Source organism: Podarcis pityusensis (genome assembly GCF_964106645.2).
Source record: "Podarcis pityusensis genome assembly, chromosome: 8".
Lineage (NCBI taxonomy): Eukaryota > Metazoa > Chordata > Lepidosauria > Squamata > Lacertidae > Podarcis > Podarcis pityusensis.
This window is the reverse complement of record NC_138033.1, coordinates 3,723,560-3,749,112: the sequence shown is the minus strand read 5'-3', so window position 1 is coordinate 3,749,112 and position 25,553 is coordinate 3,723,560. Positions and strand designations below refer to the sequence as shown.

General features: G+C 50.8%; 1 protein-coding gene across 2 annotated transcripts; it reads left to right on the top strand.

The window, feature by feature from the left end:
• The first annotated feature begins 13,169 nt into the window (after positions 1-13,169).
• On the top strand, positions 13,170-23,277 carry FOSB (FosB proto-oncogene, AP-1 transcription factor subunit). Of its 2 annotated transcripts, XM_081019128.1 has the most exons (5): positions 13,170-13,958; positions 16,825-17,145; positions 17,971-18,078; positions 20,152-20,436; positions 20,537-23,277. In XM_081019128.1, the coding sequence occupies exons 1-5, from the start codon at positions 13,827-13,829 to the stop codon at positions 20,600-20,602; spliced, it is 912 nt and encodes a 303-aa protein (XP_080875254.1). In that variant the 5' UTR covers positions 13,170-13,826; the 3' UTR covers positions 20,603-23,277. The 2 variants fall into 2 exon arrangements, with proteins under 2 accessions (XP_080875254.1, XP_080875253.1); XM_081019127.1 differs by having other exon boundaries at positions 13,172-13,958; positions 20,152-23,277.
• The last annotated feature ends 2,276 nt before the right edge of the window (positions 23,278-25,553 follow it).

The window sequence follows — 25,553 nt, the reverse complement described above, 5'->3', positions numbered from 1 at the left end:
TCCAGAGCAACAGAAAACGAACTTGCTCCTTCTTCCATGTGACAGTCCTTCAGATATTTGAAGATGGCGATTATATCTAATAATAATAATAAATTTTATTCATACCCCGCCCTCCCCAGCCAAGACTGGGCTCAGGGTGGCTAACACCAGGTATAAAACAATTGATTGAAATACAACTTAAAAAACAAGATTAAAATACAACATTAAAATGCAGCCTCTTTTCAACAGAAACTCAAAAACCTCTTTGGGGATGAAAACGTCAAGTCTTCACCAAGGCTAACTATCCAGACTGGTCCTACGTGGGCCAGAAAAAAGCCAGGGAAGTCCCCAAATAGGAGTTCCATCACAGAAGGAGAAAGGAAAAAGGAAAGAAGGGAAGGGGATCAAGCTGATTCCAAGCCGAAGGCCAGCCGGAACAACTCTGTCTTACAGGCTCTGAGGAAAGAAATCAGATCCTGCAGGGCCCTGGTCTCATGAGACAGAGCGTTCCACCAGGCCGGAGCCATCACTGAAAAGGCCCTGGCTCTGCATGAGGCTAATCTGACTTCCTTAGGACCCGGGACTTCTAGGGTGTTGCTATTTATGGACCTTAAGGTCCTCCGTGGGGCATACCGGGAGAGGCCGTTCCATAGGAAGTATCTAGAGGAAGTAGTTCTGTCCTGCCCTGTACCGTTGGGCTAGTGATGAACCACAGACCATATTTGCTTCCCAATGGAGTAATCCAGAACCCCTAAATTTGCAGCTGCGACTGGAGTTGCCACTGGGGCTTGAACCCGGGGCATTCAGCATGTGAAGTAGGGGCCACGGAGCTATGGTGGCCCTTCCTCACTTAGGCTTCCCCATGGGAGGAAGGGACTTTGTTGGGAAGAGGGGGCAGCCCCTCTGTCTAGTCACCGTCCCTCGGCTTGGGCGGGGGGGGGGGGATCAGACAGCAATGAGATGGCAGCAGCAGTGGGCAGACAGACAGGGGGTGGCACAGTGGGGCAAGGCAGGGGGTGAAAACCAGCTACTCAGAATAGCCAAGCCTCACCAGGGTCCTGTCTGATTGCTGGTGGGGCAGGATGGCGGGGTCTATATTTGGTACCCAGGCAGAAATGGCCTGGCCAGGCTCCACCTTGTCATTATTTGTGTCTCGCCTGCTGGTCACTGTCCCCGGGAAGATCAGTTTGTGGCAGCGGCGAGAAAGCCTTTTGCGTTGTGGTTATGAGCCTTACCCAGAGGAATGCAAACAGCCAACCGAGTCAGGAGGTTCCTTGCCTCTAAAGAGAAACTCACGCCCAGCGCAAACTGGAGCAAGAGACATTCCTCTGCAACAGGGAATTCAGTATTGCTTCATCTTTCCAAACTTTTCATGTTGGTGACACACTTTTTTAGACGTGCATCATTTTGTGACACAGTAATTCAGTTTCACTAGCAAACCGGAGGTTAAACTAACCCCTTAAGAGAGATACGGACACATATCAAGGAACGCACCTACACACTGCAGCCGACACACTAATGAATTTGGAAATAGAATAGAACAGAATAGAATTTATTATTTATACCCCGCCCATCTGGCTGGGTTTCCCCAGCCACTCTGGGCGGCTTCCAACAAAGTATTAAAATACAGTAGTCTGTTAAACATTAAAAGCTTCCCTAAACAGGGCTGCCTTCAGATGTCTTCTAGCAGTCTGGTAGTAGTTGTTCTCTTTGATATCTGATGGGAGGGCATTCCACAGGGCGGGTGCCACTACCGAGAAGGCCCTCTGGTTCCCTGTAACTTGGCTTCTCGCAGTGAGGGAACCGCCAGAAGGCCCTCGGTGCTGGACCTCAGTGTCTGGGCAGAACGATGGGGGTGGAGACGCTCCTTCAGGTATACTGGAAAGCTCTGATTTACATCTTTAACCAACTGCAATTGGTTCAACAGCTACAGCCATTCCTGGACCAGGAAAGCCTAGCCAGAGAAGTGTTTATGCACCAGTTACTTCAAGACTGGATTCCTGCAAGGTGCTCTCTGTGAGGTTTCCCTCCAGCAGCTGCAGTCTGTGAAGAACGCTGCAGCACAATTGCTGGCAGGAGAGACGCATGTCAGCATGTAATGCCTGCGTTCAGAGATTTGCACTGGTTGCTGGTTTTCTACTGGGTCAGGTTCAAGGCGTTGCTCTTTGTGTATAAATAGCCCATAACAACTTGGGACCAGTTCACCTGCGAGAACACCTTATCCCATATATGCCCATTTGGCCACTTCGATCGGGGGCATTGGCACTGCGACAGGGGCCACATAATCCTGGTTCCACATTTGTAAGAACTCGATCCTGCACTTTGGAACTCCCTGACTATTGACATCAAGCAGGTACCTTTGCGGTACACTTTTCGGCAACTGCTAAAAACATTTTTGTTTAGACAAGCCTAGCCAGATGCTTAGAAAGTTGATGTCTTAATCTGTTTTTAGGTAAAGGTAAAGGGACCCCTGACCATTAGGTCCAGTCGAGGCCGACTCTGGGGTTGAGGCGCTCATCTTGCTTTATTGACCGAGGGAGCCGGCGTACAGCTTCCGGATCATGTGGCCAGCATGACTAAGCCGCTTCTGGCGAACCAGAGCAGCGCATGGAAACGCCGTTTACCTTCCCGCCAGAGCGGTACCTATTTATCTACTTGCACTTTGACGTGCTTTCGAACTGCTAGGTTGGCAGGAGCAGCGACCGAGCAACGGGAGCTCACGCCGTCACGGGGATTCGAACCGCCGACCTTCTGATCGGCAAGCCCTAGGCTCTGTGGTTTAACCCACAGCGCCACCGGCGTCCCTGCAATCTGTTTTTAGTCTATTCCTATTTTAACTTTCTCTAAGTCTTAAATTATTGTTGTTCTTCATATTGATAATATTATAGCTTTATCTTTTTTTGTAAACTGCTATGAGGTTGTTGCCTTTTTACAACCAAGCGGCAAGTAAATTTTATGAAATAATAAACACATGCCAAGTGTCTGGGGTGTGTGTGAAAATGCACTCTGCACATGCACAAGAGGGGTTAGATCCCAAACCTGCCTGCGCTACACTGCCTAACAGGGAGAACCCCACCTGCTAATCTGAGACGTGTGAGGGAAAGGAGCTGGCTACAGTTCCAGCCGGCAACGAGGGACTCTGCGTATGCTCAGGGTTGCACTCTGTCCTTTATTATTGCTTCTCAGAGTCCAGGAATCTTCCTTGGCATTGAAAGCAGCTTCTGAGGCTAAGCTGGGTCTAAAAGCCAGGCTGTGCTACCCCTGGGGTTTGGGGTGGGATCAAAAGCTGGTCAGGTTTACTCTGCAGAACAACCTCCTGGTTCAGTGGGCCTTACTCCTGCGTAGGTGTGCCCAGGGCTGCAATCACAGAATCAGACCATTGTCATGTTGGAAGGGACCCACCAATCTAGTCCAACCCCCTGCAATTCAGAATAACAGCAAAATAACCCCTGACCGATGGCTATCCAGCCTCCACTTAAAAACCCTCAACAGAGTCCACCGCCTTCTAAGGTTCCACGGTCAAACAATTCTAAGTTTCATGCACAGAGCGGGACATACACACACAGCCTCTCAAGATTCCTACGCTCAGGCTTCTGTGACTAAATACAGTGGTACCTCGGCTTACAGACGCTTCAGGTTACAGGCGCTTCAGGTTAAAGACTCTGCTAACCCAGAAATGGGACGCAGGTGGTGCTGTGGGTTAAACCACTGAGCCTAGGACTTGCCGATCAGAAGGTCGGCAGTTTGAATCCCCGCGACGGAGTGAGCTCCCGTTGCTCGGTCCCTGCTCCTGCCAACCTAGCAGTTTGAAAGCACATCAAAGTGCAAGTAGATAAATAGGTACCGCTCTGGCGGGAAGGTAAACGGCGTTTCCGTGTGCTGCTCTGGTTCGCCAGAAGCGGCTTAGTCATGCTGGCCACATGACCTGGAAGCTGTACGCCGGCTCCCTCGGCCAATAAAGCGAGATGAGTGCCGCAACCCCAGAGTCGTCCGCGACTGGAGCTAATGGTCAGGGGTCCCTTTACCTTTACCTTAATCCAGAAATAGTACCTCGGCTTAAGAACTTTTGCTTCAGCATGAGAACAGAAATTGTGCTTCGGCTGTGCGGCGGCAGCAGGAGGCCCCATTAGCTAAAGTGGTGCTTCAGGTTAAGAACAGTTTCAGGTTAAGAACGGACCTCCAGAACGAATTAAATTCTTAACCCGAGGTACCACTCTAGTAGCCAGCTGCCAGGAGGAATGAATTCCTCATGCACCCAGGCAATTAACAGCAACAAAGGGAGCTTAATTGAGAGGCGATTTGCCTTTTGTTCTTCCACTCTGCCCAGGCTGACCTTAGACCCTCTCTGACCACATCGCCACGCTGCTGCTCCTTTTGGATTTCTAGGAACCAGCAAGCGCTGAATGACGCCCAGTGCATTTGATGAATGGTTTTGGGTGCTACTCCAGTGGGTTTCTCCCCCTTATGCCTGGAGAAAAAGGCCGTCAGAACAATTTGGGCACCAAGTCCGGCGTGCCCCTTCCACTGCCACCCAAATGAGGGGCACGAACAAAGCCAGTGGAAGAGGCTTTGCTGCTCAGACCAGGAACTGCGGTTCCGGATCTGGACTCCGTTTCCCATCCCTTTGTCCCAGCCTTGTTGGCATGAGCCTGGCAGGGTGCCCACACGTTTCCTTCTCGGTTCACGCCCATCAAGAACACAAGAGTCGCCTCGCCGGATCAAGCAGAGCAGATCCAGGCTTGCAGGTTTATAGCCACCCTAGAGAACCTTTAATTTCAGCTTATTTCATTTGTTTAAGAGTGTTTATACCCCGCCCTTCTAGTGTAAACACACCGCTCAGGGCGGCTTATAATATTCGTGTTGAATTTGAAAGCGATGTTATATACGACTTTATTTCGTTTCACACAATCTACACACTGCTTGATTTAAGAAACTTAAAGCAGATTACAAAAAGGATGAAACAATGAAATAATCAGCAAGGGGAAAATTTGAAAATTCAAATCGACATTCAGCTAAGGACAGGTTAAAACATGCATCAACATACGCCTCTCAAAACCAAAAGTTTCTTCGCAGATGCCAAAAAGAAGACAGCGAAGACAGCTGCCTGGTGTCAATAGGCAGGGAGTTCCGAAGTTTGGTGCAGCTGCACTAAAAGACTTAGTTTTTATAAATGTAGGAGAGATTTTACTTTCTTGGGCTCCATGATCGCTGCAGATGGTGACAGCAGCCACGAAATTAAAAGACGCCTGCTTCTTGGGAGAAAAGCAATGACAAACCTAGACAGCATCTTAAAAAGCAGAGACATCACCTTGCCAGCAAAGGTCCGTATAGTTAAAGCTATGGTTTTCCCAGTAGTGATGTATGGAAGTGAGAGCTGGACCATAAAGAAGGCTGATCGCCAAAGAATTGATGCTTTTGAATTATGGTGCTGGAGGAGACTCTTGAGAGTCCCATGGACTGCAAGAAGAACAAACCTCTCCATTCTGAAGGAAATCAGCCCTGGAAGGACAGATCCTGAAGCTGAGGCTCCAATACTTTGGCCACCTCATGAGAAGAGAAGACTCCCTGGAAAAGACCCTGATGTTGGGAAAGAGACGCACAAGGAGAAGGGGACGACAGAGGACCAGATGGTTGGACAGTGTTCTCGAAGGTACCAGCATGAGTTTGACCAAACTGCGGGAGGCAGTGGAAGACAGGAGTGCCTGGCGTGCTCTGGTCCAGGGGGTCACGAAGAGTCGGGCACGACGAAACGACTAAACAACAACAACAACAACAACAACAACAAAGGAATGGGTTGTTGCTGTCTATGTAATTGTTTTCCGTTTTGTTTCCAAATTGACTTTAAGCATTCATTTTTTATTTATTGAATCTATATACCACCCTATACCCAGAGGTCTCAGGGCAGTTCACAGAACAAAATCAAAATATAAAAGCACAAAATATGTAATCAAAATAAAAACAACAACCCAATAACCTCCCCCCCCCCCAAGAAACATTCCACATTTTAAAAGGGCATAGGCTGCCATCGATTTAACATACATTTCTACTAGATTGCAAATCGATTCAAGATTCCTTGAAGGAAGTGAGTTATGAATGAAATAGATATACAAATTTGAATAATAAAAGGCAATTTAGGTGATTTTTTTAAAAAGCCTGCTGGAAATAAAAAAGTCTTCGGTATCCAGTAAGAATATAAGGGGACTTCTGGATCAGGCCAATGGACCACCTAGCCCAGAGATCTGTCCCCAAAGTAGCCAAACTGATGCCCATTATGGAAAACCCACAAACATAACCTGAGAGCAACTCTCCCCTCCTGCAATTTCCTGCATTGCTGCCTCCTCCAGCTGTGGAGGCAGAGATTAGGCGTCTTGGCTAGTAGCCATCCATATTATCCTCCACCAATTTGACTAACTAACCCTCTTTTAAAGCCATCCGTATTGGCATCCGTAAGCCCTCCCGTGGGAGGGAGTTCTGCAGGTTATGCACTCCATGAATAAGTCCTTTCGTTAATCTGTCCAATCTTCCACTCCTTTGTTTCCTTGTGCCAGTAAATCACAAACAGAGCATGTGCACGAGAGCAACTCTCCCCTCCTGCTGTTTCCAGAAGCTGGTACTCGGTGGAAGGAGAACATACCTATTCAGGGTTAAAAGGTAAAGGGACCCCTGACCATTTGGTCCAGTCATGGCCTACTCTGGGGTTGTGGTGCTCATCTCGCTTTATTGGCCGAGGGAGTCAGCGTACAGCTTCCGGGTCATGTGGCCAGCATGACTAAGCCGCTTCTGGCGAACCAGAGCAGCGCACGGAAATGCCGTTTACCTTCCCGCCGGAGTGGTACCTATTTATCTACTTGCACTTGACGTGCTTTCGAACTGCTAGGTTGGCAGGAGCAGGGACTGAGCAACAGGAGCTCACCCCGTCGCGGGGATTCGAACTCCCGACCTTCTGATCGGCAAGCCCTAGGCTCTGTGGTTTAACCCACAGCGCCACCCATGTCCAGGGTTAGTTAATGGGATAATGAAGGAAGCGGGACAGACCTCACTTTTTATGGAGTCATGCATAGATCGCATGCGGAGGCAGCCAGCCTCTGAGGCTGATTCTAGTCTGGGCTGTCAAAGTTCTGTCTTAATCCGCTCCAAATATTATTAAAGGCAGACAGGGGATTGTGCAAGCAAGAAGCCTCAAGCACTTAGCAGTGTTTCCACTGCAATCTTGCTAAGACTACATTTTAAATGATAGGGGGGGGGGCAGCCTAGCCCAGGCATGTCCAACCAGTAGATCGCGATCTACCAGTAGATCCCTGGCTGATCCTGGTAGATCGTGGGACCCTAATAATAATAATAATAATAATAAATTTTATTTATACCCCGCCCTCCCCGGCCAGAGCCGGGCTCAGGGCGGCTAACACCAATAAAATGTCAGTAAGAACATAGTAAGAAAAAAAGAAAAAGAAACAATTTAAAATACAGGTTAAAATTCAATTTAAAATGCGGCCTCATTTTAAAAGTCAAAGCCATAAGGGGAGGGAGACATAAGGGTCAGAATGAGTCCAAACCAAAGGCCAGGCAGAACAGCTCTGTCACGCAGAACCTGCGGAAAGATGTCAAGTCCCGCAGGGCCCTAGTCTCTTGGGACAGAGCGTTCCACCACGTCGGGGCCAGTACTGAAAAGGCCCTGGCCCTAGTTGAGACCAGTCTAACCACCTTGCGACCTGGGACCTCCAAAATGTTGTCATTTGTGGACCTTAAGGTCCTCCACGGGGCATACCAGGAGAGGCGGTCCTGTAGGTACATGGGTCCTAGGCCGCATAGAGCTTTAAAGGTCAAAATCGCTTGTGGGATTAAATAAAGTTTACCAAAAGTTAACAAATAAAAACTGAAGAACTCTGGGCTCAACAACTCTGGGCAATCCACCCACCCTCCATGAATGCTCCTCGTCCCTCCGATGACAATGGGTAGATCAATGCCTGTTGTTTTATACAGGGAGTAGATTGCAGTCTCTTGGGAGAAAGGCAATGACAAACCTAGACAGCATCTTAAAAAGCAGAGACATCACCTTGCCGACAAAGGTCCGTATAGTTAAAGCTCTAGTTTTCCCAGTAGTGATGTATGGAAGTGAGAGCTGGACCACAAAGAAGGCTGATTGCCGAAGAATGGATGCTTTTGAATTCTGGTGCTGGAGGAGACCCTTGAGAGTCCCATGGACTGCAAGAAGATCAAACCTCTCCATTCTGAAGGAAATCAGCCCTGAGTGCTCACTGGAAGGACAGATCCTGAAGCTGAGGCTCCAAGACTTTGGCCACCTCCTGAGAAGAGAAGACTCCCTGGAAAAGACCCTGATGTTGGGAAAGATGGAGGGCACAAGGAGAAGGGGACGACAGAGGACGAGATGGTGGGACAGTGTTCTCGAAGCTACCAACATGAGTTTGACCAAACTGTGGGAGGCAGTGGAAGATAGGAGTGCCTGGCGTGCTCTGGTCCATGGGGTCACGAAGAGGCGGACACAATGAAACGACTAAACAACAACAAGATTGCATTCTCTTGGGAGTTGGGCATGCCTGGCCCAGCCGATCCCAGTCTCGCAGGATCATCTTACAAGTCAAGCCCACAACCATGAGCAGTAAAAATAAAAAGGGAAGCTCTTCCTCAACACCAGCTGTTTAGAGCACATCTGGAGCTGATCAGGAGGCACTGGCTAAGGGAGAGGAGGGAAGACTGTGGAATAATCATGGGGGGAAAGAAGCAGTCAGGCTGGCACGGAGAGGTGTTCCCTTTTCACCTGCAGGTTACATAAATCCCCTGCCTTGGCCTCAGTATCAGCTCCTCACTGGGTGGAGCATTAGAAAGCTATTAGTGTGGGATGGGCAGATTAGCCTTCCCTGGAAACACCTGTTAAAACCTCCCCGGAAGCCAGGGAGAGGCTCCAGGAAGGTGACATCTTGGCTTATTCCCCTGAGATCAAAAGGGAGCTGGTTCAGCCTGGCAGGGCAGATCAGACCACCACCCTTTTTTGTTAAGCGTCAGCTCAGCCTTCCCCAACTTGGGGTCCCTCCAGAGGTTTTCAGCCACATTTGGAATACAGTGGTACCTCAGGTTGCAGATGCTTCAGGTTACAGACTCTGCTAAGAACAGTTTCAGGTTAAGAACGGACCTCCGGAACGAATTGAGTACAGTGGTACCTTGGGTTAAGAACTTAATTCGTTCCGGAGGTCCGTTCTTAACCTGAAACTGTTCTTAACCTGAAGCACCACTTTAGCTAATGGGCCTCCTGCTGCCGCCGTGCCGCCGGAGCCCGATTTCTGTTCTCATCCTGAAGCAAAGTTCTTAACCTGAAGCACTATTTCTGGGTTAGTGGAGTCTGTAACCTGAAGCGCACGTAACCTGAAGCGTATGTAACCCGAGGTACCACTGTACTGTGAACAGTTCAGGTGGCCTCAGCTCAGAAAGGGTGTCGCACAGTGGGAAAAGGTTCAGCAAAGGGCAAACAAGATGATAAACTGGGGTGGAGTGACTCCCCCCTATGGGAAAAGGCTGCAGCATTTGGGGCTTTGTAGTTTAGAGAGTCCCATGGACTGCAAGAAGATCAAACCTCTCCATTCTGAAGGAAATCAGCCCTGAGTGCTCCCTGGAAGGACAGATCCTGAAGCTGAGGCTCCAAGACTTTGGCCACCTCATGAGAAGAGAAGACTCCCTGGAAAAGACCCTGATGTTGGGAAAGATGGAGGGCACAAAGAGAAGGGGACGACAGAGGACGAGATGGTGGGACATTGTTCTCGAAGCTACGGACATGAGTTTGACCAAACTGTGGGAGGCAGTGGAAGACAGGAGTGCCTGGCGTGCTCTGGTCCAGGGGGTCACCAAGAGGTGGACACGACTAAACGACTAAACGACTAAACGACTAAACAACAACAATAACAATGGGGCTGGTTGCAGTTGGAGATGGTTCAACCTGGCTGTCCTCATGATGGGAATCAATGTCTCCCACAGCTCCGAGCAAGAGATTCTCGACTATGCAGCTCATTCTCTGGGAGGTGAGAGGTTGCACCTCACAACTGCTCATTAGTTGGTGTTCAGTTTCTAACAAGAGGGCAGCCAGGGCATAAAGGCAAAGGGACCCCTGGCCATTAGAGGTCCAGTCATGACCGACTCTGGGGTTGCGGCACTCATCTCTCTTTATTGGCCGAGGGAGCTGGTGTACAGCTTCCGGGTCATGTGGCCCGCATGACTAAGCCGCTTCTGGCGAACCAGAGCAGCGCACAGAAACGCCATTTACCTTCCCGCCAGAGTGGTAGCTATTTATCTACTTGCACTTTGACGTGCTTTTGAACTGCTAGGTTGGCAGGAGCTGGGAGGGAACAATGGGAGCTCACACTATCACGGGGATTCGAACCGCCCACCTGCAGATCAGCAAGCCCAAGAGGTTCAGTGGTTTAGACCACAGCGCCACCCGCATTTACCTTACCTTTTACCCAGTAAAGGTAAAGGGTAAAGGGACCCCTGACCATTAGGTCCAGTTGTGGCTGACTCTGGGGTTGTGGCACTCATCTCGCTTTATTGGCCAAGGGAGCCGGCATGCAGCTTCCGGGTCATGTGGCCAGCATGACTAAGCCACTTCTGGTGAACCAGAGCAGCGCACGGAAACACCGTTTACCTTCCCGCCAGAGCGGGACCTATTTATCTACTTGCACTTTGGCATGCACTCCTGTCGCAGGGATTCGAACCGCCGATCTTCTGATCAGCAAGCCCTAGGCTCAGTGGTTTAGACCACAGTGCCACCCACGTCATAGCCTCTTCTAAAAGACAAGCCCTCTGAACACGAAACTCACCCCAAACTGTTTGTGGATACTCAAGCGATATGTAAAGGCCAATCTGCACATGTTCAGAGGCAATTTTCCATTTGGTGGGGCAGGGGGATCATGGTTTGCTATGTTCCTGGTTCTGTGCTATATTTCTGGATGTGCTCAGAGGAACTGCTATCTTATTTTTACGACTTCATTGTCCTTTATCGACCACTTCATAGCATCTTAGCACTTCAAATAGCATCTCCAAGAGTCAGGAGAGACTCTCTGCGCAGAATCCTGGCAAGACACTGCCAATTAGCGTAATCAATAATAAATCAGGTCTGCCCAGTGGTCTGATTCAGTATAAAACTGCTTATTATGTTCCATACATGCTATCAGCACACTTGAAGATGTTGCCACGGTCAAACCCTTTAATCCAGGTGTTGCAATGGAACCTGGGGAACTCCCAGCCTCTAGACGAAAGTGGATTTTAACAAGACGGCTAATCCAAACCCTTGGGAAGGGTGTGTCTGTCTTGCACTTACATAAGCTATGGAAAGGTCAGGTGAAGCCTGCGTGGGAGTGGCAATATTTCGGTTCATCCACATCGGATATTTGCACCTCTGAATTCGCTCTCTAGCAGAGGCTCCACCCCTCTGAAACTGCTTGCAGGCTGCTTGCAGGCTGTCTCGAACCCAGAGCCGCTCTGATTAGAACTGGACTCTTGTTTGGGTCAGGGAGGCGCAGGGGTGCCAGGGATTTAATCTTGGGCGTTCTGCACTCAAAGCAGGTGTTCCGGGGGCTTTTAGTGAGGCATCTGAATGAAGGGTGATGATGATTAGTTTGAAAATTCATCGTAAAAACAGGGGGTGGGGAGGGAGGGAGAGAGAAGAAAGCCAGCCAAAGAATGGATTCATTATTGGCATTTGTGTGCTGTCCTTCAGACATACTCCCATGCAGGGGCCGGGGCAGCGCCGCCATGTTCCCAGGATGGTGGGAATGTTCCTTATTGATGCCAGGCGTTTTTATCCTGCTCTTCAGCCAAATGAAGCTGTCAAGGAGGGGCTTAGCAAATGTCACTGAAAACCCCTGCCCACAGCACAAAAGGAAAAAGGGATTGTGAGGGAAGAGGAAAAAAGAAAGCTCAGGCAGATTTATGGGTCACAAGCAGAATGGCTCCTTAAGACCTTTCCAAAATAGGAGAATATGAGACTTGGGATCAATCAACTCATTTGTGAACTGATGTGGGGGGAGGGGCAGTAACCTGTGAGGCCCAGAGTTTAGAGCAATTTAGTTTACATCTGATATGATACAACAATTCAGTCTGTGTGTATATAAATATATATAAATATATATATATATATATATATATATATATATACACACACACATATCTACATATATATATACATACACACAGTGGTACTTCAGGTTAAGTACTTTATTCGTTCCAGAGGTCCGTTCTTAACCTGAAACTGTTCTTAACCTGAAGCACCACTTTAGCTAATGGGGCCTCTTGCTGCTGCCACGCCACCAGAGCGCAATTTCTGTTCTCATCCTGAAGCAAAGTTCTTAACCCGAGTTAGCGGAGTCTGTAACCTGAAGCATATGTAACCTGAAGCGCATGTAACCCAAGGTACCACTGTGTATGTATACATGTGTGTGTGTGTGTATATATATATATACACACACACATGATTTTCTTACCTTCAAACAACGAATGTTAGGCTGTGAATGGCAAAGTATTGTACAATTCATTCCACATACCTTTTTATTTCTTGGTAATATGCAAAAATTAAACCAATGTCTAATTAATCATCTACCTTTGAACCAAGCGGGTTATTGGCGGTAGACTGCTGGAGCTTGTCTGAATTTGTTTCCCCTCCCCTCGCTCTTTCCCTAAAAGGGTCATCTTCACATCTTGTGGCAATGAGTTCCGTGAGTGAACTATAATACTGTGATATATATTTTTTTGGCGGGGAGGTGGGGCTAAGTGCCGACCCTCCTGGCAATAATACAAATCTACTCCTTGGCAGGGATTTAAAAGCATCCCCCGGAGTCTTCTCCCTAATGTGGGGTGGGGGGTGTTGGTTTCTGGAGGGGGGGGGCAAGAAGAGATGCGCCCCCCCTCGCCTTCCCCTCCGCGCGCCTCCCGCTCCCAATGCCATTTCTAGAACGGTAGTAAAAGTTTCTATTGATAAAAAGCCGCGGCGGCAAACACGAAAGCTCTCCAGCGCCGCCGCCGCCCAATCGGCGAGGCCTGTGAGAAAGGGATTCCCTCTGACGTCATTGCTAGGATACCAAACAAACACAGCCGAGACAAGGCCATATATGGCTAATTGCGTCACAGGAACTCCGGCGGGGCGGAGCGAGGGATCCCCGCTGAAATAGCCCTTTGGCGGCCCCGCACGGAGACCCCTTTGGGCAAGCGGGGAGGTCGGGGAGAGAGGGAGCCGCGGGCCGAGTTTCGGGGTCGGCGAGGTCCGGGATCGCCGGGGATCCGCGTTTGGGGGGCCGGATCGGCGCGCTTCCTGGTTGACGTCACGAGGGGCACGGCCCCCCTCTTGTATAAATAGGCTGCGAGGCTGAGCGTGGCTCATTCATAAGATTTCGGGCCCGGGAAGGAAGACCGGCGGCGGGCAGCGGAGAAAGAAGCGAGCGCCGGAGGGGAGATCCCGACACTGCTGCTCGGAAACCGACCGATCGCTTCGGATTGCTGGCTGCTTGTTTTGGGGGGAGGGGGGAGGCTTTTCTCCCGGGCGCGCGTTGGGGTTGGAGTTGGCTCGACCGGTGGAACTTCGGCCTGCCGCTGCCTTCGGGACCATGCTGTTGCTTTGAAAGGAGAGCGAAGGGGGGGACCCGAGGGAGCCGTCTCCCCCTCCGCCAGGCGACCCGGAGAAGAGCAACTCTCGCAGGCGCCCCGAGCCTCCTGCCTCGGATCCGGCGGCGGCGACCACGGCAGCGGCAGCAGCGGCGGGAGGGTCGGCCGGCTGGCTGTGCTCGGCGCTCACCTTGGCTTCCAGGCGCCCCCGGCGAGGCCGCGGCCTTTCCCCGGCGCCCCCGAGGGAGATGTATCAGGGCTTCCCCGGAGACTACGACTCCACCTCCCGGTGCAGCTCGTCCCCTTCGGCCGAGTCCCAGTACCTCTCCTCGGTGGATTCTTTCGGGAGCCCCACGGCCGCCGCTGCCGCCTCCTCGCAGGTAAGAGAGCCGCGGATCGCGGTGTGTGTGTGAAGGGACAAACACTTGCTTGACGGGTTCTTTCGTCCAGCCATGGGAATGGGGGGGGGGGGTGCGTCCTTTGCACCGGACTCTTCCGGGCGCCGGGATCCAGGAGATCGGAGGCGGGGACGGGGCTCCCTTCTTACTCCCCTTGCAGTTCCCTGCACCCCCAGCCCCTGATCCAAGCGCTGGTCAGCTCGGGGTCTCCGGTGCTTGCATGCCTGTCTGCCTATCGGGGGACTCTCACGCCCCCCCCCACCGCAACTGCATGTGCTTTTCGTTTTCCTCTTCCCTCCCCGCCGTCCTTCCTTTTTTGCCCCACCTGCCCACTTCGGCCGATCCCCTCCCAAATTGATCCCGATTGCGGTACAGATCCCCCCCCCCTTCCCTATTTTATTTCGTTTTTAAAACACGCGGAAATTAATTCTCCGGATCGGGTGTCCGACCCGCGATTGGAAAGCAAAATAGAATTAAAATATTCCGGCAGTAGCAATTGAAACGGATCTCCCGCAAAACTCTCCCCGCGCGCGCAAGTCTCCCCTGCGGTCCGCATTCCTCAACTCTCTCCGCTTCCCGCACCCCGCTTCCCTCCGGGGTTTCGAACGCGCATGCGCGGAGAGGAGGCGGGGGGAGTGGAGGAGGCGAGCGCGAAGACGAAAGGGGGGAAAGGGGGGCGGGGTTGTGCGTAACGCATGACGTGCTGGAACCCTCCGTGCTGACGTGAAGCACGCACGGCGCGTTTCTCCTCCACCTCCTCCTCCTCCCCGAGGCGCGCGGGTTATTTTGGAACGCTGGGCCACCCCCGTTGCTAAGGGGCGGGGCGGGCGGGAGGAGCGCGCGGATTGGCCGGGCCTGGGAAGGGGAGGCCACGCCCCCTCCAGCCCCTGCTTGCTGCTGCTGCTGCTGCTGCTTCTATCTTGGTGCAAGTCAGCAGAGCAAAAAGGAAATGCTAAAAATAATCCTCTCCAACTGTGGAAGGAGCAGGAGTGCAATGCTTTGCGTCCCGTATTTCGGGGGGCAGTTTCCAGCTCCGCACTCCATAATGCCCCCTTTAGCTGGAAGAGAGAAACGGGCCTTGCTCCAGCCCATAATAAGCATCCATCTCTTTCCTTCCCTTGCTAAATTGGGAGAGGAAGATGCATGCCCTCCCAATGTTGTCCCTGGTCCTCTGGGAGCTCTAGGGGCGCGCACGCCCCTCTGCAATTCAGAGGGGGCTGCAATGAAGGGGTGGAGGAGCCCCACAGCTTGCTCTGACCCACTGGTGAACGTGGGAAATGGGTAATAATATTAGGTATAAATGTGCTTGCTTCTGACACTCCAGCCAGGAATGGCAGCCAGCCCCCGACCCATTTGGAAGTGTGGGGCGGAAGGCCAGATATTGTGGCTTGGAGGCAGCTTGGCTTTCCTGTGAACTGCATAGCGTCACTCGGGTGAAACCCTTTCCCTTTGCTTTTAAGGGAAGGAGCAGCAAATTTTAGGGATGAGCCTCATTTTGCCCTCCGATTCACTGCTTTCCCCACCTGGAGTTGAGTTGCTTTAGAGCACCTTGTCTAAGAGTTATTTTTGAGCTATGTTACCTGCTGGGTGAATCTCCGGCAGCTTTCTTCCCCTCAGATCTTATTGTACTTGGGACTCTTATTATATCACACCTTCTGGTAGCTTGTGTGCTTTGAGGTTTCGTCCTAAAAAAAGACCAGAAAAAAGCCAAGGTTTCGAACCAGAGACTATTATTCCCAGTATAGGTGCAGGATACAACACACACACACACACACACACACACACACAAATATATGTATCTTCCCCCTGAAAAGCAATAAAAAGAATTCTGGTATCATGTCCTAAAAGTGTCCATGGTGGTGGCAGTCACTGATGGCTGATGCTTCCTCTTCATTTGATCTCGTGATATTTGTTAATATTTCCTGATGTCACTTATTCAAGGAATGAGAGGTTAGCCTTCAGTTCTCAAGCTGGAGAGGGAACAGTGTTTGCCACAAGCTTCCACCAACTCTTTTAACAGAAATCCAACTCACTCAGCGACAGAATATCTGTGTTGCATTTCCACTGCAGTTGGCAATTCCTCTCTCATAACCCAGATGACAGAGCCAGCTGTGGTGGCTCATATCATAGAGTTGCCAAGGGGTCATAAGGGGTCATCGGGTCCAAGCCCCTTTGGTCTTAGTTAGGTGACACTTTGGCTTAGACATGGGGTTGGTGCTCCAGGTGTCATTGGGACTAAAGCTGAAGTTGATGGGATTTGTAGTTCAGCAATGCAGGGGGCTGGACTAGATGACCCTCGGATCCCATTCCAACTCTACAGTTCTCCCCCCCCCCAAAAAAATGAACTCAAAGCGGCTTACAAACATTAAATAATAATAATTTACTATTTATACCCCACCCATCCAGCTGGGTTTCCCCAGCCACTCTGGGAGGCTTCCAACAAAGTATTAAAATACAGTAGTCTTCCCTAAAGAGGGCTGCCTTCAGATGTCTTCTAAAAGTCTGGTAGTTGTTTTTCTCTTTCACATCTGGTGGGAGGGCGTTCCACAGGGCAGGTGCCACTGCCAAGAAGGCCCTCTTGGTAGTGGCCAAGGTTGCTTTTTAAAAACCGTAATAATGAATGAGGTTGAGAAGAAACCAGCTGCACACACTACTCCCACAAACATTTTATTGATAAAGCAAAATACTTCATTTGTTAGGCATTCGCCTTGGGGGGCGAATGATCCATGTCACCTGGATCATTTAGGACACGGTTGCCCGCAAAGGTGCTTCGTGAAGAAGGAACACGGAAGCCTTATTTCTGCCGTCCTCTGAGCATGCATGCCGCTTTCTCTCTCTCCCTCCCCAGGAGTGCAGTGGCCTTGGGGAAATGCCCGGATCCTTTGTGCCAACAGTGACTGCCATATCGACTAGCCAAGACCTGCAGTGGTTGGTGCAGCCCACCCTGATTTCCTCCATGGCCCAGTCTCAGCAGCCTCCGGGCCAGCAAATGCCTCAACAACAGCAGCAGCAGCAGCAGCCGCCACCCACTGTGGACCCCTACGACTTGCCGGGGACCAGCTATTCCACCCCAGGACTGAGCGCTGCCTACGGTGCCGGCCCCTCGGGGCTGCCTGCCGCCCAGCCACGCTCCACCAGGGCCCGGCCCCGAAGGACTCGGGAGGAAACGGTGAGCGGGGAGGATTGTAGGGCCCTGCTTCTCCTGTGGAACTTCCTCTGGGGAGCCGGCGACGAGGTTATTAACTCAAATCGTTTGGACCCTTGATTTGGCCCCGCTTGACAGATTCCCCAAATAGCCTTAACGGTTGCCTTTGGTATATATATTTTTGGGGAGGGATGTTGGCTGGTTGCCTTCTCTGCCCTCTCGCCCCCTTGGTAGCTTGGGGGAAAGTATGGGTGACTTATCCAGATTGCAGCGACGAATTTGCCAGTCCACTGTAGCCGGAACCACTTCGGATTCCTGACTGGGCAGTGTCCAGCTAAGGTGGGCTGCTTGACCCTCCCAAATCTGGTGCTCCGACGTTGCTGCAACTTTTCATAGACTTGCAGAGTTGGGAAGGGACCGTTAGTCATCTAGTCCAACCCCCTGCAATGCAGGAATCTTTTGACCAATGCGAGGCTCAAACCCACAACCTCTGGATTCAGAGTCTCATAGGGTTACTTGAGTGTATTCTCCTGGGTTGAATACTGGGGTGTAAAACCCAGTATGTCCATTTGCCCCACCAGAATGAGCAAAGATAGTGTTGGCGGCAGGGGTCGCTTGTGTGGATCCCAGGATTCTTGACAGCCAGTCAGGAAAAGGGATCTGCTGTCTCTTCATGAAGTCCAAAGATAGACCAGCTTCTCCAAGGTTCATTAGGGATGGATGCAGCTGGTTTGCCCTGCAGGAGAGAGGTGGTGGCAAAGTCCTTTGGGACAATGCCATGTCCAGAAAGGGAGAATTGTCTCTAGCCTTCATCCATGGACTGACTGCCTATTTCTCCTGCCCTTGCAGCTGACACCGGAGGAGGAAGAGAAACGCCGTGTCCGGAGGGAGAGGAACAAGCTTGCAGCCGCCAAGTGCAGGAATCGCCGCCGTGAACTGACAGACCGACTTCAAGCGGTGAGTGGAGAACGGGGACTTCCTGGCCATGAGCTTTGTGGTGCCACTGGCCCTGCCCTTGGGGGGGGGAACCCACAAGCTTTGAGGGAGGTGGAGCTGCCTCAGGGCCCTGTTCTGCTTGGCTTAATGGCCAATTTGTCTATTGCATTTATAGCCCACCTCCCTCACATTTAATCTCCACAACAACCCTGCGGTCAGGCTGAGAGGGACTGTGACCGGAGGCTCACCGTTTGCTTCACGGCCAAGTGGGGGTTGAATCCTGGTGTCTCTCAGGCTCTAACCACTATCCCATGTTGTCTCTGCGTGGCCGCTATTACCATTTTAAGGGGCCACAAACGGCCGATTATTTCATTCCCTATGACCGTGGGGAAAAGCCAAAGAGTCTGTCTGGGAATGTATCGCCTGTTCCTGCCCTTCTCGCCCTCCAACCCCACACAGCCCCAAAGCTGCATTGATCCAATCTTCCAAAACCCCAATGAAGCCCTGAAATCCAGGTTTTTCAGGCAAAAGAGTTTGAAATGTTTTTTCTTCGATCGGGATATTTGAAAAAGGTGTTGGTTGGTTAAAAAAAAAAATTTTTTTATGCCGTTCTCCCTGTAGCTTTTTCTAAGCTGTTTTGGGCTCCCATATTTAGGATAGCAAGCTTTATTTACTAATCTTCAAAAACGGACAGCTCATCCCCATCTTTTGGGGACCAAGCAAACCCCAGTTCCTCCCTTCTCCTGAGCTTCAAGCTGAGACTGGGTTGTCTCCTCTTGCTTTCCCTCCACTTTCCCTGCAATGTAGGTAACAGCTCTAGGCCGCCATCTTGGAGGATGCTAGAGGAATGGGCGCCATAGAGTCTGTTGGCTGGAGTGGTTCTCGCCCAGCGGTGGCCCCTCTGGTCCTGCAGGCGCCATTTTGAAAGAGGGCAAAGGGACGCTTGCTTGGCTAGAGCAGGAGAAATGGCAGACTCCTTGACTGCAGTGCCCCCCAAAACTGGGATGGCCCCCCAAAAAACTTAGCCATAGACTTCAGCCTGGGAGGCTTTTAAAGTAGTTTATCCTCTGAAGTTGATGGAATTAGAGAAGACTTTGAGAGCTTGGTGCCCTCCAGGGAAGTTTGGTCTCTGTATAGCATATGGAAAAGGCAGATGAGTTGGGTCTAGTCTGGTGGGATCCATGACCACCATTGCTTCTCCTTGGTTGGGTATTGAGCAGGCAGTGAGGCAAGATGGCAGATGCAGACTACCCACAGGCGTCCCTGGCTGGGCTTGAACCACCAACCTTCTGGTGGTGGTTGTTATTATTATTTGAATTTATATACTGCCCTATACCTGGGGGTCTCTGGGCAGTTCACAGAATAAACTCAAGATGTAAAGCCACAAAATACCTAATAAAAACAACCCAATAGCCGCCCACACAAAACACATTTTAAAAGGGCATAGGATGTCAATCAGATCAGCCAAAGGCCTGGTTAAAAAGGAATGTTTTTGCCTGGCGCCTAAAGGTGTACAGGTGGTACCTCGGATTACATACGCTTCAGGTTACAGACTCCACTAACCCAGAAATAGTACCTCGGGTTAAGAACTTTGCTTCAGGATGAGAACAGAAATAGCGCAGCAGCGGCGCGGTGGCAGCAGGAGGCCCCATTAGCTAAAGTGGTGCTTCAGGTTAAGAACCGTTTCAGGTTAAGAATGGACCTTCAGAATGAATTAAGTTCTTAACCCGAGGTACCACTGTATAATGAAGGCGCCAGGTGAACTTCCCTGGGGAGAGCATTCCACAAATGGGGAGCTACTGCAGAAAAGGCCCCGTTCTTGTGTTGCCACCCTCTGCACCTCTTGAGGAGGAGGCACCCAAAGGAGGGCCTCAGAAGATGATCTCAGGGTCTGGGTTGGTTCATATAGAAACAAGTGGTCCTTGAGGTATTGCGGTCCTGAGCCTCTGGGGAATTTTGGCCAGACGCACCACCCAAGGGAACTGGTGGTGTCCCTCCCAGCTCCCCAATTCCACACCATCTCACCTCCCCTTCCCTGCCCGCCCCCCATGGCTTCCTTGCTGACTCCGCTGATGTCCCCCGCTCCTTCCCCAGGAGACTGACCAGCTGGAGGAGGAGAAGGCTGAGCTGGAGTCGGAGATCGCGGAGCTTCAGAAGGAACGCGAACGGCTGGAGTTTGTCCTGGTGGCTCACAAGCCCAGCTGCAAGATCCCTTACGAGGACGTGCCAGAACTGATCGGGCAGCCGGGCACCTCGGGCGAGGTGAGCGCTTTAGCCCTGGCGGTCAAGGAGGACCCCTTTGGGCCCACGGCCTACTCGTCGCTGCCCCTCCACTACCAGCAGACCCTTGGCGGAGTGCAGGCCTTGTCCCCCGCGGAGGTAGCGTTTTCTAGTTCTTACTTTTCACATGGTGAACAGCTGACCGACCCATACCCGGCTAACCCTTCCTATACGTCTTCGTTTGTCTTCACCTACCCAGAGGGAGCCACCTGTGGAGCCACACACCAGCGGAACAGCAGCAGCGACCAGTCCTCGGACTCCCTGAACTCTCCCTCGCTCCTTGCGTTGTGAAACTCAAAAAAACAAAACGCGCAAAAACAAAATGCAAAAGCCCAACCGCCTCCCAATCTCGAAACCTTTTCTCTGCCTGACCTCCATTGGAAAAAACAAACCAAAACGACCCATGTGTGCAAACTTCTGCGTTAAGCGAAGGGGGGCACAAGAGAGAGAGAGAGAGAAATGGCAAATGCGTACCCCCCCCAGCTTGGGAGCGTCGAACCTTTAAAACACCAATATCTATCTATAAAGAGACCAAGTCACCCGCCAGCCATTGCTACACCAGCACCCATGCTCTGTGACCATGTTGTTGTTGATGTTCAGACTGCCGGGGTGCAGTGAGTGGAACGCCTTTTTGTGTCTCGACGGTCGCTTTCAACATTTCCTTGTTTTTTGGGCTTTGCAATTTCCAAATGGGAGAGCGAAGGAGGAAGGATGTTTCTGGGCTGCAGCGATGGATGATCTACCCTCCGCCTCAGAAGAACTCTGAGCCTAAAACTTGCTTTCTGTGGGGGAACGGGGCCCTTGCCTTTTGCTGAACGTGGACTTTTTGGCACTGTGTGGACTGTGACGATGGTTCTCTGATTCTTGCTGCCTTTTGTTCATGGAATCATAGAATTGTAGACTTGGAAAGGGACCCCAAGGGGTCGTCTTGTTGTAAGAAGCCGAGCAAAAGGGGATGACCTGTCAGTAGGGGGAATGAGGAGGAGTGGGGGTGGGCTCCCTCCCCCCTGTTCTAGCAGACCCTACATTGCCTGGCTGCTTATGAATCTTCTGCCAGCTGCACGGTTATAAATGGGCACTCTCAAGGCACTTTATCAGCCTGCACTATGAAACGTGGTTGAGAGATTGACCGGCCAGCGACCATCCTTTCCCAAATTATTTTGGCAGGTGCCTACTGTCAACCTCAAAAAAAAAAAGTCTAGAATATGGCGCAGGAGGTGCTTAAAAGCTTTGTTTTCTGTGTGGCTTAAACTTGCTGCCTGATCAGAGGCGCATGCTTACTCAGAAGTAAGCGCAACAGAATTCAGTTCCTTATGAGTTGCACCCTTAACGCGCAGAGGAGCAAGTCTACTTTAATAGGCTTGCAAGCAGAAATTATTCCAGTTCACACGATTACCAGTTTAGGCGCTTTGGTGAATGTCCTGGGAATATAATCAAAGGGCAGTAGAAAAGTATTTGGTCTTAAAGTATGAAGAAAAAGAAGTTTTCTTCTTTTTCTTCATACTTTGTTAATATATATATATTCAGTTCAATCCAAAATGGAAAACTTAATTAATGAGAACCTCTGCTGCAAAATTCACCAGATTTTAAACTTGTGCAATAGTTTGGCAGCCCTGGTGGGCCTGTCAGAAAATACAGAAGCCTTTCAGAGGATAGCAGCCTCCATGCTTGTAAAGAAAGCTTTTTTGCTAGGAATTTGCACAGTGGGCTGTCTGGAACGCCACATCTCTTATTTTTGTCCAGCTGGTTGGGGGGCCAGCTCTACGTTGGGTCTACCCACCGCCTTTTAAACTTGGCCACATCCCCACCCCACCCCCGAATGAATCCTCTTCCCACTAGGGGCTTCTTCCTTTGCTCGGTTTCCCGTGGGTGGGTGGCTGGCAACCATTTTGCCGGGATGTTGGGGAGCTGCGCTTGGTGATATACTGTGAACGGACCTCTCTCCCCCCTCCTTGTATAGATGCTTTCCTCCCCGACCCTTGATATTGTGACACTATGTACTTTAAGCTGCCTGTAACCTCTCGGTTTCCTTTTGCTTGATGTATCCGTGGTTTTTGAAGCTGGCTCTTCTCCCCACCACCCTTTTCTCCCTTGGTGACACTGTTGATGAGAAAAAAACCCTCTGGATATTTAGCTGACTTCCATCCCCGGCTGCAGCCTTTCCTAATTTCTGGGCTTCTGGCTTCCTTCCTGCCTAGCTGCACCGTGGTGGATATCATTTTAGGGTGCCCGGATCCTCAAATGTGAGCTCCCTTTTTGAAAAGTGTCGGTGGCCCAGCCTGTCCCTGCATTTCAATCGGTTTGCAGCCGTGTTGCTTGTGAAGTGGCCCCCCCACCCCACCCCAGGGTCTCCTTGCGCCCTGTTGCTTTGGTTGCCAACGCCAAGCGGCGCTTGTGTATCTCTTGTGTGTGATCTTGTGCAACAGCGCTGCCCGCTTCTGACACCGCGCTGCCTCTTATTAACCTGCCACACGAGTGTGTTTATGGACTGGGGTAAAACAAAAAAACAAAAACAGCTGCCTTGTTGCTTTTATGGAGCTCTAGAGCACGCCGTTCAGGATGTTTCAAAAAAAACTTTCCTCGTGACCAAGCTTTCAATGTTGTGTTTAATTTTTTTTTTTAAACCAGAATTATTTTTAATCTTATGGACTTTTATTTTAACCGGCTTTTATTTTTAATTGCTTATTATACACTTGCTGGGGAAATGGGGGAATATTTTTAATTTTTTAACTATTATAATTATTATTATATTATTTTTACCCCCTTGTGCTGTAATATTATTTTTGTGTGTGATGTTGTTTTGTTAAGCAGCAGGGGGGGGGGCCGTCGGACGGGAAGGAGGGGAGAGAACTCTGGACCCGGCTGGCGACTCTTCCCTGCACTTAACCTTGGCTAGCAAAAATAGCAAATAAAGACAGCTTTGAAAAATGCACTTTTTAACGATGGATATAAGATCTCTATTTTTTCAAACTCCTGTAAAGTTCACATTAAGGTGCAATAAAAAAAAAAAAGAAAAATCTCGAGCCGTAGAGCTGCCTGGCTTTCTCTGCACCGAAACCCCCATCACCTCATGCCTTAACCCTTCACGTTCAGGACGGGGCAGACCCTGGGGTGGCCGGGTGGCAGGAAGCTGCTATTACGGGTGGTTGCCATGTTTATGCGCTGGGACCTTGTTTGGTGTTGGAGTGCCCCCTGCAGCATGCTAAGCGAAAGCACACGTTGTGAGATCTCCTGGAAAGCAGATTTTGGGATTTGTGTGTAGTTACAACCCTTAAATCCAGGGTCTAAAATTCAAAAGAACCCATGATCAAAGTGTTGGTGCTGACCTTTGAAGCCCTAAACGGCCTCGGTCCAGTATACCTGAAGGAGCATCTCCACCCCCATCGTTCTGCCCGGACACTGAGGTCCAGCTCCGAGGGCCTTCTGGCGGTTCCCTCCATGCGAGGAGTGAGGTAACAGGGTACCAGGCACAGGGCCTTCTCAGTGGTGGCGCCTGCCCTGTGGAACGCCCTCCCACCAGATGTCAAAGAGAACAACAACTACCAGACTTTTAGAAGACATCTGAAGGCAGCCCTGTTTAGGGAAGCTATTAATGTTTGATAGACTACTGTATTTTAATATTTTGTTGGAAGCCACCTAGAGTGGCTGGGGAAACCCAGCTAGATGGGTGGGGTATAAAAAATAAATGATGATGATCAGGCCAAAGGGGCCTATCTAGTCCAGCATCCTGTTCTCACAGGGGCCAACCATGATGGGAAACTTGCGAGCAGGATCCGAGCACAAGAGCAACTCTCCTGCAGTTTCTGGCAACTGGGATTCAGAAGTCTTGCTGCCCCCGACTGTAGAGGGCAGAATATAGCCCTTGTGGCTGGTAGTGATTGGTAGCCTTCTCCTCTTCCACAAATTTCCTAGGTGGCACTTCTGCGTGGGAGGAATCTTGTAGGGTCTTCCCAGCATTCCATTGTAATAAAAGAAAATCTTCCCTTATGGAGGGACACAAGAGCCCTTATAGAGTCCTTTGCAGGGGGGGCAAGGAGAGAACTCTGGACCCGACTGGCAACTCTTCCCTGCACTTAACCTTGGCTAGCAAAAATAGCAAAGAAGTTTTGCAAGAGGAGGAAACTTTGATGCTCCTCTTCCTGGTTCCCAATTGCATGTCACCCCCCCCCCGGACTTCCAGCCAACTTTTGGTTTGAACATTCCAACCCTGCTTTTTGCTGAATTCCAAAGATTTAGAGTTTGGAACTAGAATGAGCTACCGTTTCACACAGCACATAGTTAAAACTGTGGAACTCCCCCCCCCCCCCCCCACGCAGTGTGCTGGGCCCGGGGGTAACCTGTGAAACGCAGTCCAGGTGCGGTCCAGGATCCGAAGGTTCTGCTGGGAGTCAGTCGCACAGGGCCAAGGCAGGAAACCAGGCAAGGACAGGTACAGGATCTCAGGCAGGATCTAGCATACAGCAATGTTGCTCCTGCAACCTGGGGTGGGGTCCGACAGCCTTTTATCTTTGTCGGTCCTGATCCCCCGGCGACTCACCTCCCTGTCTCGCCCAAAGGCAAGCACTCCTCCTGCGAGTACTCAGGTCTCTCCTCCTCTCAGACCTCAGTCTCTGCAGCTCGGGAGACGTCTGTGGGTTACTAGACCCAGAGGCTGCCTCAGCCTCCCCTGACCCAACCGGTAGTGGAGCAGCTGTAAGTGATGGCCCAGCTGGAGGCAACAAGGTCATCCACACATCTGGAACCAGGGTGGACTCAGGCTCCTGACTCGGCGCAGCTGGTGTTTGTTGCAGGGGAACCTGTGCCGACTGGGACTCTTCAGGATCAGGCCCCAGACTTGGTTCGGATGATGCCTGAGGCAAAGGATCCGGTGCAGACTGGGACTCCTCTGGTTCCGAGTCCGAGCCCGAGTCCCAGGCCATCACACGCAGGAGGCAGGGCTGGCCACCAACTTACTAAATTAAATTAATTTTTTATTTATACCCCACCCTTCCCGGTTTAAAAACTGGGCTCAGGGCAGCTAACAGCAAACACAAAACATTGATTAAAATGTGACTTAAAAACAGCATAGAAACAACATAAAATACAACATAAATGCAGCATCAATGTCAATAAAGTTCAAAAATTCAGGGGTCATTTTTTGGGGGGGGGGAACCCCAGTCAGTAAACATCAAGTGATCACCAGGGCTAACTGGCCAAGTTGGTCCTACTAGGGCCAG